The following is a 15,567-nucleotide window of genomic DNA, read 5'->3' as shown; positions in this document are numbered from 1 at the left end:
TTTTCTCTCTTCTACTTATTTATTCTATCATTTTTGAAAATGGAGACAACTCTTTTGTCCCATGTAGTTTCATTTATGATTTCTTGAAATTGAGCTCTGGAAAACCAGGCTTTCATAAAGCCCATTGGGATTCAAATGGAGCTGCTTGACTGTGTCCTAAACCCAAATTTCTCTGGCTCTCACTAATTGGCCAATAAAAGGTCCTAGCACAAGGCTCGCTTAGTCTTTGTTTGGGTTTTGATGGCTCAGAGTGAATGTAAATGACAATTTGTCTAGGTTCTGGCCAGAAACCCTGAGGGTCTTCCCTTCCTAGTTTGATTTACTTTTTTTTTTCATTTCTCTTTGTTGTTGTTGAGTAGGGAAACGAGGCCATGTTTTGCCTCATTTCTTACCTATCCTTAAATCACTGAAAGGGTGTTGCCTCAAACAAACTGAGACCTGGGAAAGACCTTAGTTTAAAAAGACTAAGGTTTCTTGCTGCATCTGGGGCCATCTCCAGTCTACCAGACTCAGATGACCTTGGAAGAGAGAGTGGGACTGGTGACTTTGCACAGCCTTGTCTCACTTGGATGCAATTCACTTGCAAGTCAAGACACCAAGAACAAAGGACAAACAACAATTCTGTGTCAGACAGTAGCACCAAGGGAAGGAAGGAATGTGCTGCAGCAAAGAACAATGGATCCTTGGCATCAATCTCCAGGTTTAGGAATGTGTCCCAAACATCTTGGTTTCCTGAACTTAATTTAAGCCCTTTTGAAATTACTTATACGTTTTTAATTTGTGCCACCACTTGAGGCAGCCAATTACAGATGATTGCTCTGCTGCACAGCACTCTGCGTGATATGCCAGGCTGTATTTCATCTGGGTAAAATCGTGCCTCCTTTTCTTTATTTAAAAAAATTCCCTTCTCATACTTCAAGGAATCATAGCATGGAGCACATTTTAAAGTTGGGTCTTCTTTTGATTGTCCAGTGATTTTTTTTTCTTTTTTCAGGAAGGAGAGGTATGGCCCAATTCAACAACTCAAATCAGTGTGACCTTTTACCCTCGAGAAGCCAGGCTCTATCAGCAAACAATTTACTGTGACATTTCAGGTACAGAGCAGAAGGTTTCAATCAGATGGAGGGTGCGGATGGGAGATTTCATATGAAAACCAAGGGGTCAAAAGGCTCAGACTCAGAGGTCCTGTGGCTCACCTCCATCCTTTACCACAAAGAGCTGGTTTTTAGTCTTCATTCCTATAACAGTGTCATGGTTATTTCTGGAAGGAAAAGACTTGCAGCATTTTCATGGTATTGTTCAAGTTCCTCCAAGGTCTAAAAATCTGACAAAGATTGAGGGGGTTATGGTGTACTGTGTGTTCCATAGGAAGTGTGATATGATAGTGAAGAAAACATGCAATCTTGGGATTTGGCAAGAGGCAAGATGTTGAAGACCATGAAGGTGAGAGTCTTCTTGTCTTCTGCCCTGGTCAGACCTTAGCTGTAGTGTCCTGTCCTCCTTTGGGCCCCATCTTTGGGGAAGGACATTGAAAATCTGGAGTACTTTCAGAGGATGGCAATCAGGATGCAGAAAGGTCTAAAGTTTATGCTGATTGGCTAAAGTACTTGGGGATCTGAATAAAAGAAAACCTAGGAAGGACATGATTACTGTTGTAAGTATTTGTAGAACCCTCCTATGGAAGGATTGGACTCATCCTGCTTGGCACCAGAGGAAAGAACCAGGAGCAATTAATGGGTGGAAGGTGCAGGCACACATTCAAGCTTTATTTCAGGGAAAACCTCCCATGTTTAGAGCTAACAAAAGGGCAGTGGGCCACTTCTGGAGGCAGTGGGTTCCTCTGTCTTTGGAGGTCTTCAAGACAAGGTCAAGTGACCACTTGCTGGGTTTGTTGTAGAGGAGATTTTTGTTTAGACTTGGGTCATGGACAGTCTTTTATAACTCTAAGATTCTATGAAAACTGTATGATTCTAACTAGGTCAAAACTGTGTATCCCAGGATGCCCAGGAATAGAACGTCTCTTTCAATGGCATTAAATACTGCAAAAAAGTACATTCTGTCTAATAGGCAAGGGACCTGGCTTTCACCCGAGGGGCTCCCAGTGAGTCTGGACTAGTCTCTCATTTGAAAAACCCTTAGGCATGTGTTCCAGTCCCTCACCAACCACTAAGACATTATAATGGACTAGGAGGGATCCTTGATTTATCCAGGTACTGCCCACCCGACAGGTTGTAATCCCTGTATATTTCAAAAGTGAATCTACAATAGATCCTGTCTGTGACCAGTCCCCCACACAACTCATCTGAACCTATAATCTTCCTAGGGATCTAGGAGACCCTGTGGGGTTTGGCATTCTGCAGTGGAGTTGAAAGGTGTCCCATGTTTTATGTACATCCAGTGGTGCCATCTCCCAGCTCCATGCTGGAATGCTCTCCTTCCTCATCTCCCCCTCTTGCCTCCTCTGGCTTCCTTCAGGTCCTTCCTAAAGATCTCGCCTTGTACAGGAAGCTGTTACTGACCTCCCCAACTCCCCAGTGCCATCATGTTGTTTTGCTCCAAGTTATGCTGTCTCCCTCATTAGATGATGAGGTCCTTGGGAGCGGAGGCCTCTCTTTGCTTTCTCAGCACTCAGCACTGTGGCTAGCATGATGCTAAGGCCCATAATAGCTTATTGACTCACCTTGTGGTTCTGGTGCATCTTCTGGCCCACAGATTTCTGAGGATACTCCAGTTAACTGTATTCTGGGATATTTCACCACTCTCTATCAATATTCAAATAGTATGTGACTGCTTACAATTATTTTACCTTTATATCTTTATTTTAAATGGATTTTATCTTTATCTTCGTTTTCACATCACTTATATTTCTCCATGTTCCCCTCATCCCCCACCAAACACAATCATTCCTTAATAACAAAGAAGGCAAAAAGAGGAAGAAGGGGAAAAAATTCATCAAAACCAACCATATCAAGAAAGATGGACATTATCGAATACGATGTTACAAACCTCCCCCGGCCTCGACCCTCGAAAAGGAGCTGGGAGAGGAGCATCCTCATGTTTCTTCTCTGGGGCCAAGGTCGGTCGTTACAATTTCACAACCCTCCGCTTCGACTATGTTACATCCAATTACTCATATCCATCATTTCATTTGGAAGAGCCTGAGTCCTGCTGCACTGATCCCACGGAGCTCAGATGTGCTGAGTAGTATCATTTTCTATCTAAATGACATTCTCTCTTGACTTCACGAGAGCATTTGAAAATTCACGTGGCGAGGAAGTCCTTTGGTTTATAAAGTGATTGCCTAGCATTTACTTGGTAAATTCCATGTGATTCTATGATGTAAGTCAACAAATGATGTCATTATTATTAATATTACCTATTATTACTACTTCTACCACTACTAATAATATCTAGGGGTAGCGAGGTAGTGCAGTGGATAGAGCTTCAGGCCTAGAGTCAGGAAGATCTGAGTTCAAATGCGACTGCCTCTTCTTGCTTCCTTAATATTAGGTTACGAGGAGTTGGTAAAACTTCTTGGTTCACTAAGGAACACCCTCTTACTCTCTCCAGTTCATCCTCTGTACCACTGATAGACCAGTCTTCCCTTGCACAGAAACATACAGTGCCCACCCCTCACCTCCCATACCCATCACGTGTACAGCGCTTTGTTTGCAGAATATTTTTCACATATTAACATATTTAATCGTCACAACAGCCCTATGAGGCAGATGTTATGATCATTCACATTTTACAGAAGAGGGAACTGATGCACAGAGCCATTAAGTGTCTTGCCCAGGGTCATTGTCTGAGGAAGGATTAAACCTCAGGTCTTTCTGGTTCCAAGCTGAGCATTCTGTCCACTGTATCACCGAGCTGCCTAAATAGATGGCCTTCTGTGGCCAAAATATTCTTCACTGTGAGGCCGACCCAGCAAGGAGTCTGACTTGGTTGGGCTCTCACTTATGGACACAGTCTATCCCTCGTTGGCCTTGTACTTCGTGCCCTTTCTACCCTGGGAGGTCCTCTGGGGTTTTGTGCTCTGCTGGCATTGCCTTTGAGGACCAGGGCAGCTTCCTGCCAAGATGAAGCACTGGAGAAACATTCACACACACACACACATACACACACATAAGTATATATTTTAAATGATAGCTGGCATTTACCTAACACTCTAAGGTGATGTAGAATTATACACATTTTATTTAATTTGATCCCCTCTGCAGCCTTGTGAGATTTTATTATCTCCATTTCACAGATGACAAAACTGAGGCTCAGAGATGTGATTTGCCCAAAGTCCCACAGCCTTTGTCAGAGGTGGGCTTTGAACACAGGTCTGTTGTGACTCTTTCCATGCCCCCGTGGAATAGCCGGGAGATCAGTTAGGAAGCTGGAGTAGGGGTCTAGGGGTGAGATGAGCAGGGCCTGGACCCTGATATATGGAGCATTCTTCAAATGCTTGCTAGAAAATGGACTGCGTGACTTCTCAGGGACCTTCTAGCCCTGTGATTCTGCCGTCAATGGAGACAATCGCTCTATCTCTCGAGTGACGGCAGTGTGCTGAAGGCGATAGAAAGCTATGGCAGGTCTACTGGGTGGGGGGCGGGGGGAGGAGTGGGCATGGCGATGAATAATAATAGTAGATGACAGGTAGTGCTTTAAAGTTTTCAGGGAACTTAGCATTCATAATCTCATTTGAGATCCTCCTAACAAACCTGGGAGTCGGTGCTATTGTGATCTCCCAGCTTCACCCGGCTGGTGAGGGTACGAGGCAGGATTTGAAGTCAGCACATCCGGTGCTCTCTGAACCATACCAGCTCACTACCATAGTCCCTGCACTGAAGGAGTCTATAATATAGGCATAGAGCTGAGATATATATATAAATAATCATGGTATAAGTGTGGTAAGAGCCACCGTCAGGATAACTTCAGAGGAAGAAGATATTGAATTGATCTTTGTGCACAGAACCTCGAAGGGGAGGTGGGAGGTCTGTTGGAGAGATGAAGAGTTGTGCACTTCAGGCCGAGGGATTCAAATGAGTGAGTGATCTCTTAGCTCCTGGCCCTGTCAACCGACTGGTCATCAAGTAATAAGAAACGAGTGTGCAAACCTTAGAGTGCTACAGAAATGGTAGCCTGTGTTGTTAACAATTGTGAGAACGGTGGTTTTGGGGATCACTGGACTTCCTAGGCAGGGCCAAAGTCCTGAGGAAGAACTGTAACCAGAATGGCCTTTGTTTTCTTTGAATGACTCAGCTTACCTCATTGAGCCTCTGGATGCTGTGGCTTGCTCTTCCGGGGCAGGAAGCCCAGAGAGCATGTCAGGAAGCAGACAACCTCCTGTGTGATGAGTCATGGGGCTGGCTGAGGGGAGGTGTTACCGTCTACGCTAGGGGGAGGGGCCAAGTCAAGAACCAATCGGCCCTGGTCATTCAGCCGGTGCTTGATGATGTCAAAAACCCTATAAGAGGGGAGAGGACAGCTTGAAGAGCTCTCTTTCCTCTTCCGGTTGGTGTGGGAAGCAGCAGCAAGCAAGCGTGACTCTGGGCCAGCCCTTGCTCTCGGGCCGAGCCCAGATGTTGGTAACTATGAATTGTATTGGGTCTGTCTGTTGATATTTGTAACTTGTTTGTATTTTGGTTTTGAGGTTCGGGGTGCTGGTTTGTTTTTCCCCCGAACTAAATGAATGTTTTGGACCTCAGGGTGCTGGTTTTTTCCCCTGAAGTAAGTCAATGAATCTGTATTTGGTCTGTCTCTTGATGCTTGTCTGTATGCTCCCCTGAACTAACTGAATGCTAACTGAATGCTGGCGTTTTCCCCTTAACTAAATGATTATTGTCTGTATGCTAACTGAATGCTGGATTAAAGTAAACTGATCAACCCCTTCACCGTGCTTTCCTTGTTTAAGCAGATAAAAAGAACCTGTGCTTTCCTGTGGGGGAGGGATCTTACACCCCCACCGAAGCTGCTAGCTGGGTTGTTAAAACAAGAACCCTGTGATAATACCTAGGGAAGGCTGTACAGACCACAGGACTCCCAGAGAAAGACCAAGTGGTAGCCATTCCTTAATCTGTGGGGATCACAGGGCCTCCTAGGGGTCAGACCCTAAGGAAGACCCAAGCGATGGCCCCTTAGGATGGCGGTAAGATCACAAGGCTCCTGAGACAGGGCCGGAAGTCCCATGTGATGTCCCCTTAAGAAGGCCATGCAGATCACAGGGTTTCCCAAGGGAATCCGGAGTAGTAGCCCTGTTAACACCGCAATGGGGATCACAGGACACCCCAAGACAAGATCCAGGAATAAACCTGGTGAGCTTCCGCTGCCTGTTGCTTCCCTTCACGTGACCTTAGGAAAATCCATGTGATTTGCCCATTTACACCCAAAGAACTCAGGACCAGAGTGGGCAGAGGAACGCATTTTATTATACTCCCCGAGAGAGCTGGTATAATGCTCATGGGAACATTCACACTGATACAGCTGCAGGAGCGGGGGTAACCATTCCCTCCACTCCTGCTAGAGTCTTGGTTAGTTTACAATCTTTGGTTTTTTACATAGTTTTCCTAGGTTATACAGTTTATATAAATAGGATAATAAGGATACAGAAGCAAAAGTGAAGTTAATTAGATTTTCCTTGTCTTAGTTTAGGATTAAACTATATTCTTTTACTTCCCCTACTTTCCCTCTTTAACATATGCAAATTATGCAAATCAGTAGGCCTGGATTCTTGACTAAGACCAGACCCTAGATAAGCTTGAACAGATTCAAGTGGGTTTGGCCTCTCTAATTCCCTAGACTGCCTTCTCAAAAAGTATGCACATGCGTACAAGCCTCTGACCTCTCACCTGACCGACCTTGAGGCCTGGTCTCTGTTAAAGCTGGGGTGAGGGAGGGCAGGGAAGCACACCTTTAGTTCTGTGGAAACAAAACTCCTCCCATTTCTTACACAATTAATATTGTTAATTATTAATTAAATTAATAATAACAATATTCAGGAACATCTAGGTCATGCAGTGGGTTCAGCTTCAGGCCCAAAATCATAAGACCTAAGTTCAAATTTGACTGCAAACATTTACTAGCTGTATGACCTCAGGCAAGTTACTTCACCCCTGTTTGCCTCATTTTCCTCATGTGTAAACTGAGGGTAATAATAGCACCTACCTCTGAGGACCAATGTTATGGTAATTAAGGTAGGACCTTTTTTTGCTGTTTTCTCTTTTGGAATGCAGAGGTAATCAAGTACCTTTAATGAGTCTTGCCTTTCAAATGTAATGGTAAGCAAAATAAACTTTTTGTTGTCTTCCTTTTAGAGTGCTTGTCAGCACTGTGGAATCTTTGATTGAATTGGGAGTTTTTGATGACCTGCTTAGGTCAAGGGAAGGCCTAGTTCACATAGGTTTGACTCACATGATTGTGATGCCCTCTGACCCTGAGAAGGGTATATAAGATCTGAGGTTGGCATTTTGTCTTGGGGCTGTCACTCACTGGAAGAGTGTCGTGCGATTTGACCAGATGAGACTCTGGGTAGCAGTTGTTAAGAGCCCCCTGGCTTTGAAAACCCAGATTCCGGTGCCTCTCTCTCTGGTAGCTATGTAATTCTTTGGTCAGATAGATAGGGGCCTGTGTGTTGAGCTCTGTGTGTTATTTGCTCTGTTTGTACGCTAGTTTGTACATTAGTATGCTTGTAATTTCTGTTTGTACTCTCTCTGAAGTTCAGGGTGCTGGCTTTTCCCCCTGAACTAAGTGAATGATACATGTATGTTTAATTAAAGTGAGATTGTTAACCCCTTAAAGTTGCTTTCCTTAGAAAAGCAGATCAAAGAAGCTGTGCTAGCAGCCCTCCTGTGTGCTCTTGTTGTTAGCCTTACGCCCCCACAGCAGCTGCTAGTAACACTGTTGTTACAACTATATGAGATGATAATTGTAAAGTACTTAGCACGTAGTAAGTGCTATGTAAATGTAGCCCTTATCACCACCACCACTGAATGGGCCAGGACTGTTGTAGGGAGAGGGAGATACACAAGCCCAGCAAAAACGTGGTCTCTGCTCTTGGGGAATATCCACGTTTTGTACAATGAATCACATGCTTTCAATTAGCTTTTTGCATACTCACATGTAATTTAGTGAATATCTGCAAGACCCTTGGAATGGAGTTTTCAAAGCCAAGCACAATAATGCTAGTGACTCTTATTTCAATGATTTTTTCAGGTTTACAGGGCTGAAGGTGAGATAAGTATCACAAGTATTACCATCCCACTTTACAGATGGGTAAACCAATGCCTGGCCCATAGTTCCCAGCTTGTAAGTGGTTGAGGTGCCCTCAAGCCCAGCCTTGAGTCCAAATGCTCTAACCATGCTGACATCAATCACAGTCACAGACCTAGAAAGGATGTCAAAGGGTCATTTAGTACATCCCCCTGCCTCGAGGCAGGACCACACTGAAACCATGGTATTTTAAAAGACCTCCAGATAAGATACGTTAACTAACATTTTGCAGCCATAAGTGATCAAAAATCCTTCCTTCCCACTAACTTAATCCTTCCTGCTGTGGCTAAGGCCTGGCTCCTCTTGTTATCTTTTCCCCACTTAATTGATATTCTTGCTTTTGAAAAATGGAGTTTGAAATTGTGATAAATTAAATTCTGTTGGCAAGTTGCACTATAGAATATGCCACTTGAATGCAGACAAAATTATTAATACAGAAATGGATATCACTCACTCTCCTCATTCTTACAGCCAAATACTTTGAAATAATTAGTGGTACAAAAGAAAACCTTTTGGCCCACTCTTTTATTACAACACACCTCAATATATAAATATATACTTTTTAATGTAAAGTAGTCAAGCTAACAGATGGGGAAAGCTTTAGATCTGACAGTTATAAATCGGCCCACTGTTTATTCCATGATCTATTTACAATTTTCTTTCTTGGCTACCCTGAAAGTGTGATCTATATTCAAGATACTTTTCTTTGGACCAGAGAAATACAGCTTATCATCCATAGACTGGAGCCATTAGAATAACAGGGTGGGCCAGGAAAGAGCTAAGCTGCTTTCCACATGGTTTCAATTCCTTTGTTGATTCCTTAGAGATTTATTAATGAAGCAGCCACTGGAAAGAAACAACATCAATTAGGCAAAAATAATGTTGCACAACAGCTAACACAACGGTCAGTAATCAATAAAAAATATTCATGGGGTGAGTGAGTAGGATTAAAGTTTTAGTTTCATCTCTACTTCTAAATAAACCCTCTCTTTGGCTTGTGGAGTAGGGGAGGCTATCTCTAAGCGACTGAGTGCTGTGGGAGGTGAGGGGTGTGTGTGTGTGTGTGTGTGTGTGTGTGTGTGTGTGTGTGCATGTGCACACGCCCATTTACAACTTCCTCATAGAAATGGAAGGGACCTCTGAGATCATTTGATCCAACCTCTTCATTGGAAAAGACAGGAAACTGAGACCCAGATTGAATCGTTGACCTGAGTAGTTGACTTCCTTATGAATGTTTTTGTTAATTATATCTAAATCAAACACACAAATATTTAGTAAATAATTCCTATGAACAAGACTCTGTTGTAGGGGCTTCCGATAGTTGCCAGACATAATTCACATCCTTAGAGAGATGATGAGAAAAGGTCATTAACATGAGAAAAGCAAAATGATATTAGCCGGCGTAAGAAATTATGAAGGTCATAAATTTAGAGCAAGGACGTACATTTGGGGTCATCTAGTACAACTGCCTCATTTTACAGATGAGGAAAATGAATCCCAAAGAAAGTTACTCCCACAAAGCCCCAAAGGCTAATACGCAGCAGAGGTAGGATTTCAGTACAGATCTTCTTTGCTTCCAAACCCAGGACTCTTTCCATTGTACCATACCACAGGTATTACAGTAGCACTGAAAATAAATTTGTGATAGTGTTTACTTGTCCATAGTATATCAGTCATTTTATTAATGGCGGTAGCATCTAATGGTGCTGCCAAAATAATTTTACCATTACATTGTATAGCACAGGCTGTAAGGCTACTATCCCAAAGCCTCATGCACTGTCTAGCAAAATCCCCAGAGAGTGATTGGTTACTTCTTCCCTGGAGTTCTAAGGGCAACCCGAAGATTTGGGGATAGTTTTTAATACTGAAGCTCAGGATGCTCTCCTCTATTGATTATCAGTTGATACCAAATGTCAGATGGGCTTAATGAGCTTTTTAGAAATGGGCATTTAACTAAACAATTGATACAAATGCCACTATCTCCCCACCCCACCCCCCATACTTGAGGCACACTCTCCCATAACTACATAATTGAGGGGAAAGTAGTACATTTGGCAACTCACAGCTCCCAGTTCCTGGATTTCCTTTTGTCCCCTTCTGGAAGTCCTCACCAAGCTCCCCTATGGCTCCTTCTAGAGTCTGAAGCTGTCTTTCTTTTTTTAATTAATTTATTTAATTTATGTAATATATTTAGTTTTCAGCATTAATTTTCACAAGAGTTTGAATTATGAATTTTTTCCCCATTTCTACCCTGCTGCCCACTCCAAGATGGCGTATATTCTGGTTGCCCTATTCCCCAGTCAGCCCTCACTTCTGTCACCCCACTCCCCTCCCATCCCTTTTCCCCTTCCTTTTTTGTAGGGCAAGATAAATTTCTATGCCCCATTGCTTGTGTATCTTATTTCCTAGTTGCATGCAAAAACTTTCATTTTTTGTTTTTGAACAACTGTTTTTAAAACTTTAAGTTCCAAATTCTCTCCCCTCTTCCCTCCCCACCCACCCTCCCTAAGAAGGCAAGCAATTCAACATAGGCCACATGTACATCACTATGTAAAACACTTCCACAATACTCATGTTGTGAAAGACTGACTATATTTTGCTCCTTCCTAACCTATCCCCCTTTATTGAATTTTCTCCCTTGACCTTGTCCCTTTTTGAAAGTGTTTGTTTTTGATTACCTCCTCCTTCTATCTGCTCTCCCTTCTATCATCCCCCCTTTTTTATCTTCTTCCTCCTTCTTTCCTGTGGGGTGAGATACCCAATTGAGTGTGTATGGTATTCCTTTCTCAGGTCAAATCCAATGAGAGCAAGATTCACTCATCCCCCCTCACCTGCCACCTCTTCCCTTCCTACAGAACTGCTTTTTCTTGCCACTTTTATGTGAGATAATTTACCCCATCCTATCTCTCCCTTTCTCCCTCTCTCAATATATTCCTCTCTCATCCCTTAATTTGATTTTATTTTTTTAGATATCATCCCTTCATATTCAATTCACCCTGTGCCCTCTGTCTATATATATATGTGTGTGTATATATATATATACACACATATATATACACACATACATATATACATACATACACATACACATATGTATATATATACATACACACACACGTATATATTTGTATGCATATTCCCTTTAGCTACCCTAATACTGAGGTCTCATAAATTATACACACCATCTTTCCATGTAGGAATGTAAACAAAACAGTTCGACTTTAGTAAGTCCTTTATGATTTCTTTCTTTTTCACCTTTTCATGCTTCTCTTGATTTTTGTGTTTGAAAGTCAAATTTTCTATTCAGCTCTGGTCTTTTCACTGAGAAAGCTTGAAAGTCCTCTATTTTATTGAAAGTCAGTATTTTGCCTTGGAGCATGATACTCAGTTTTGCTGGGTAGGTGATTCTTGGTTTTAATCGTAGCTCCATTGACCTCTGGAATATTGTATTCTAAGCCCTTTGATTCCTTAATGTAGAAGCTGCTACATCTTGTGTTATTCTGATTGTGTTTCCACAATACTCAAACTGTTTCTTTCTGGCTGCTTGCAGTATTTTCTCCTTGATCTGGGAGCTCTGGAATTTGGCGACAATATTCCTAGGAGATTTCTTTTTGGGATCTATTTGAGGAGGTGATTGATGGATTCTTTCAATTTCTATTTTACCCTCTGGCTCTAGAATATCAGGGCACTTCTCCTTGATAATTTCTTGAAAGATGATATCTAGGCTCTTTTTTTGATCATGGCTTTCAGGTAGTCCAATAATTTTTAAATTATCTCTCCTGGATCTATTTTCCAGGTCAGTGGTTTTTCCTATGAGATATTTCACATCGTCTTCCACTTTTTCATTCTTTGGTTCTGTTTTATAATATCTTGATTTCTCATCAAGTCACTAGCTTCCACTTGCTCCAATCTAATTTTTAAGGTAGTATTTTCTTCAGTGGTCTTTTGGACCTCCTTTTCCATTTGGCTAATTCTGCCTTTCAAGGCATTCTTCTCCTCATTGGCTTTTTGGAGCTCTTTTGCTGTTTGAGTTAGTCTATTTTTTAAGGTGTTGTTTTCTTCAGTATTTTTTTCCATATTTTTTTGGGTCTCCTTTAGCAAGCTGTTGACTTGTTTTTCATGATTTTCTCACATCCTTCTCATTTCTCTTCCCAATTTCTCCTCTACTTCTCTAACTTGCTTTTCCAACTCCTTTTTGAGCTCTTCCATGGCCTGAGACCAGTTCATATTTTTCTTGGAGGCTTTTGATATAGGCTCTTTGACTTTGTTCACTTCTTCTGGTTGTATGTTTTGGTCTTCTTTGTCACCAAAGAAAGATTCCAAAGTCTGAGACTGAATCTGAGTCCATTTTCGCTACCTGGCCATGTTCCCAGCCAACTACTTGACCCTTGAGTTTTTCGTCGGGGTATGACAGCTTGTAGAGTAAAGAGTACTTTTTTTCCAAGCTTGAGGGGATGCGCTGTCATTTTCAGAGCTATTTCTATACAGCCAGCTCTGCTACACCAGCACTCCTCCTTCCCCAAGAACCCCCAACCCAGACTGGACTTAGATCTTCAGCAGGCTCTGCACTCCAGCTCTGATCTGCCACTTAATTCCTCCCACCAGCTGGGCCTGGGGCTGGAAGCAATTGCAGCTGTAGTTCTGTAGCTGCACCACCCCCACCTCCCCTGGGGTGGTGACCACCATGAACTCCTATCACTCTGTCCCCCGCAGCTTTTCCCACTAACCTTCTCTGTTGTCTTTGGTGTTTGCGGGTTGAGAAGTCTGGTAACTGCCACAGCTCACTGATTCAGGCACTAGGGCCCGCTCTGCCTGGCTCCTGGTCTGGTTAGTCCTGCCTCCACCCATGCTGGGCTCTGCTCCCCTCTGCTATTTTGTGGGTTCTGCAGTTCTAGAATTTGTTTAGAGCCATTTTTTATAGGTTTTTGGAGGGACCTGGCGGGGAGCTCACGCAAGTCCCTGCTTTCCAATTGCCATCTCGACTCCACCCTCTGAAGCTGTCTTTCTTAGAGTGTCTAGTCTGTTCTCAGCTCCTGATGCTTATGTTGCCATCAGCCATTCTGGAGAGCCTCCTAAGATACCCATGGGAAGTCCAAAACCTTCTGATCTGATTAATTCAATAGCTGTATTGTCAAGTCATTAAGATAGGTAGTTTAGGAGAGATGGGGTGTTTGCTTGAATGAATGGACTCCCTCCCTCATAAGTAGGTAATATGAATAGTAGACATGGCCCCTTTCATAAGGAATTTACATTCCAAGTATTAGAAAGTTAAAACCTTAGTCTGCTCTCAAAAGGCTTTGATTTCTGTTGCTATTCAGTGAGGGATACTTTAACTCCATGCCCATTCATTCTGTGCCTACTATGTGCAAGGCAGAATACTTCTGTATCTATGATACTAGAGGGCCAAGTAAGGACCACTTGAGTCTTAGTGAAATCTCTCATTTTAAATGGTAGATCAACAGGTAAGTCTTTCTCCCTGGATTAGAGCAATTACAAATTATCTTGATGAGAACAATCATAATCCTGATAAGTATTCAGTACTGAGAGAGAGAGAGAGAAAGAGAATGAGAGAGAGAGAGAGAGAGAGAGAGAGAGAGAGAGAGAGAGAGAGAGAGAAAACGTACCCAGTGTGGGCCTTTCTTTTTCTTCTCTTATGGAGAATTTGTAGCTCAAAGCTGCAATAAAAACTGTTCTCTAAAGATAAGAAACTGGCAATACTTCTGTTCCCTAAAGGTAAGATATATCTCCCAAGCTGACTAAATTATCATTTCTGCTGCCCATTGTAAAGAGCTTCTGCAGTAATACTGACTTGGCAAGTAGATGACAATCTGTAAGGCAGAATCTGGTCAGGGAGAGGTGAAGAGGAGGTGGGGATAAGTAGAGGGAAAATAATGCAGGTTCAATCAACAATCATTTAACGAAATGCTAAGAGAGCAGGGTAGAAGTGCCCTTAAGAATCTTACATGTTTTTTTTTCAGGGGAGACAACCTGTATATATAGAAATACACACACACACACACACACACACACACACATCCTAACTGGTGTATGAGTATCTGAAGAAATTGGGAAAGGCCCATGTAGAAGGCTATGTTTGAGCTGAGCTTTGAACAAAACTAGTCATTCTAAAAGGCAGAGGGAGGGAGTTTCACATATGAAGAGATATCCTGAAGAAAGGCATGGGACAGGACAGAGAAGTGCATGAAAGGAAGCAATGCATACTGAGCCTGGAAGGTAGATTGGGACAAGTTGGGGAGAGGTGTTGGTATTTTATCCCAGAGGTAATAGGGTGCCGCAGGAGGTGACTAATCAGGAAAGCAACATGGTCAGTTCTATGCTTTATAAATATTGCTTTGGCAACCACATGGGACATGAATTGGAATGAGGAAACATTTGAGGAAGAGAGACCAATGGGGTTATCATAGAGGTCCAAGCAAGAGGTGATCAGGATGATGGCGATGACTATATGACTAGAGAGAAAAGGATGGATTCCAAAGATCTGTGGGCCTAGAATCAACAAGCTTTGTAAACTGATTCATTACCTGGATGAAGGCAGAGTGAGGAGTTGAGGATGACTCTGTGGTTGTGAAGCTGGATGATTAGAAGAAAGATGGTGTCTTCTATAGAGAGAGGAAAATTTGGGAGAGGAATGAATTTAGGTGTTGTTTCTTTTCTTCCTTCCTCCTTTTCTTCTTCCCTTTCTTTTCCTTCCTCCCTCCCTCCTTCTCTCTCTCTCTCTCTCTCTCTCTCTCTTTCTCCTTCTCCTTCTCCTTCCCTCCCTCCATCTTCCTCCCTCTTCTCCCCGCCCCCCCCTGCTTCTTTCTTGGACAGGAAAGGATGAGCCAGTAGAAAGTAGAAGGGAAAAGAGGGGGTGGCTGTGAGGAGCAATATCCCAGAGGGAATTGGAGGAAATGGATTCAGGCTACACATTTGAGGACGTCCTTCTTAAATTGCTTCCCCCACAGGCCGGGAGAGCCGCTTGCCCCTTCGAATCAAAGGGGAAGGAATGGGACCCAAAATTCTCTTCAACTTTGGTGTGTTGGATATTGGTAAAGCTTTTATTGGATCAATACACAGCTATGAGGTAAGCAAAAGAGTCACTAATAAGGTCACTTTATGGGGCTCTTGCTTTGATGATTTAAAATTTTTTTTTATTTATTTTGCTAAATGTTTCCCAATTACATGTAAAAAAATTTTTAACATTAATTTTTTAAAAATTTGAATTTTAAATTGCCTCCCTCCTGCTCACCCTTCCCTCACCCCTTGGAAAGGCAAGCAATATGGTATCAGTTTTACATATGAAGTCAT

General features: G+C 42.6%; 1 protein-coding gene across 1 annotated transcript in view; it reads left to right on the top strand.

The window, feature by feature from the left end:
- HYDIN (HYDIN axonemal central pair apparatus protein) overlaps nucleotides 1–15,567 on the top strand; it is a 455,510-nt gene that overhangs the window by 132,209 nt on the left and 307,734 nt on the right. The window contains exons 9-10 of the mRNA XM_036750079.1: nucleotides 995–1,094; nucleotides 15,225–15,343. Coding sequence (XP_036605974.1) covers nucleotides 995–1,094; nucleotides 15,225–15,343 — 219 coding nt within the window. The remainder of the gene's footprint in view (nucleotides 1–994; nucleotides 1,095–15,224; nucleotides 15,344–15,567) is intronic.

The sequence above is a fragment of the Trichosurus vulpecula genome, chromosome 3 (genome assembly GCF_011100635.1).
Source record: "Trichosurus vulpecula isolate mTriVul1 chromosome 3, mTriVul1.pri, whole genome shotgun sequence".
NCBI classification, from domain to species: Eukaryota; Metazoa; Chordata; class Mammalia; order Diprotodontia; family Phalangeridae; genus Trichosurus; species Trichosurus vulpecula.
The sequence above is the reverse complement of the archived record's forward strand: the minus strand, read 5'-3'. Positions and strand labels throughout refer to the sequence as shown.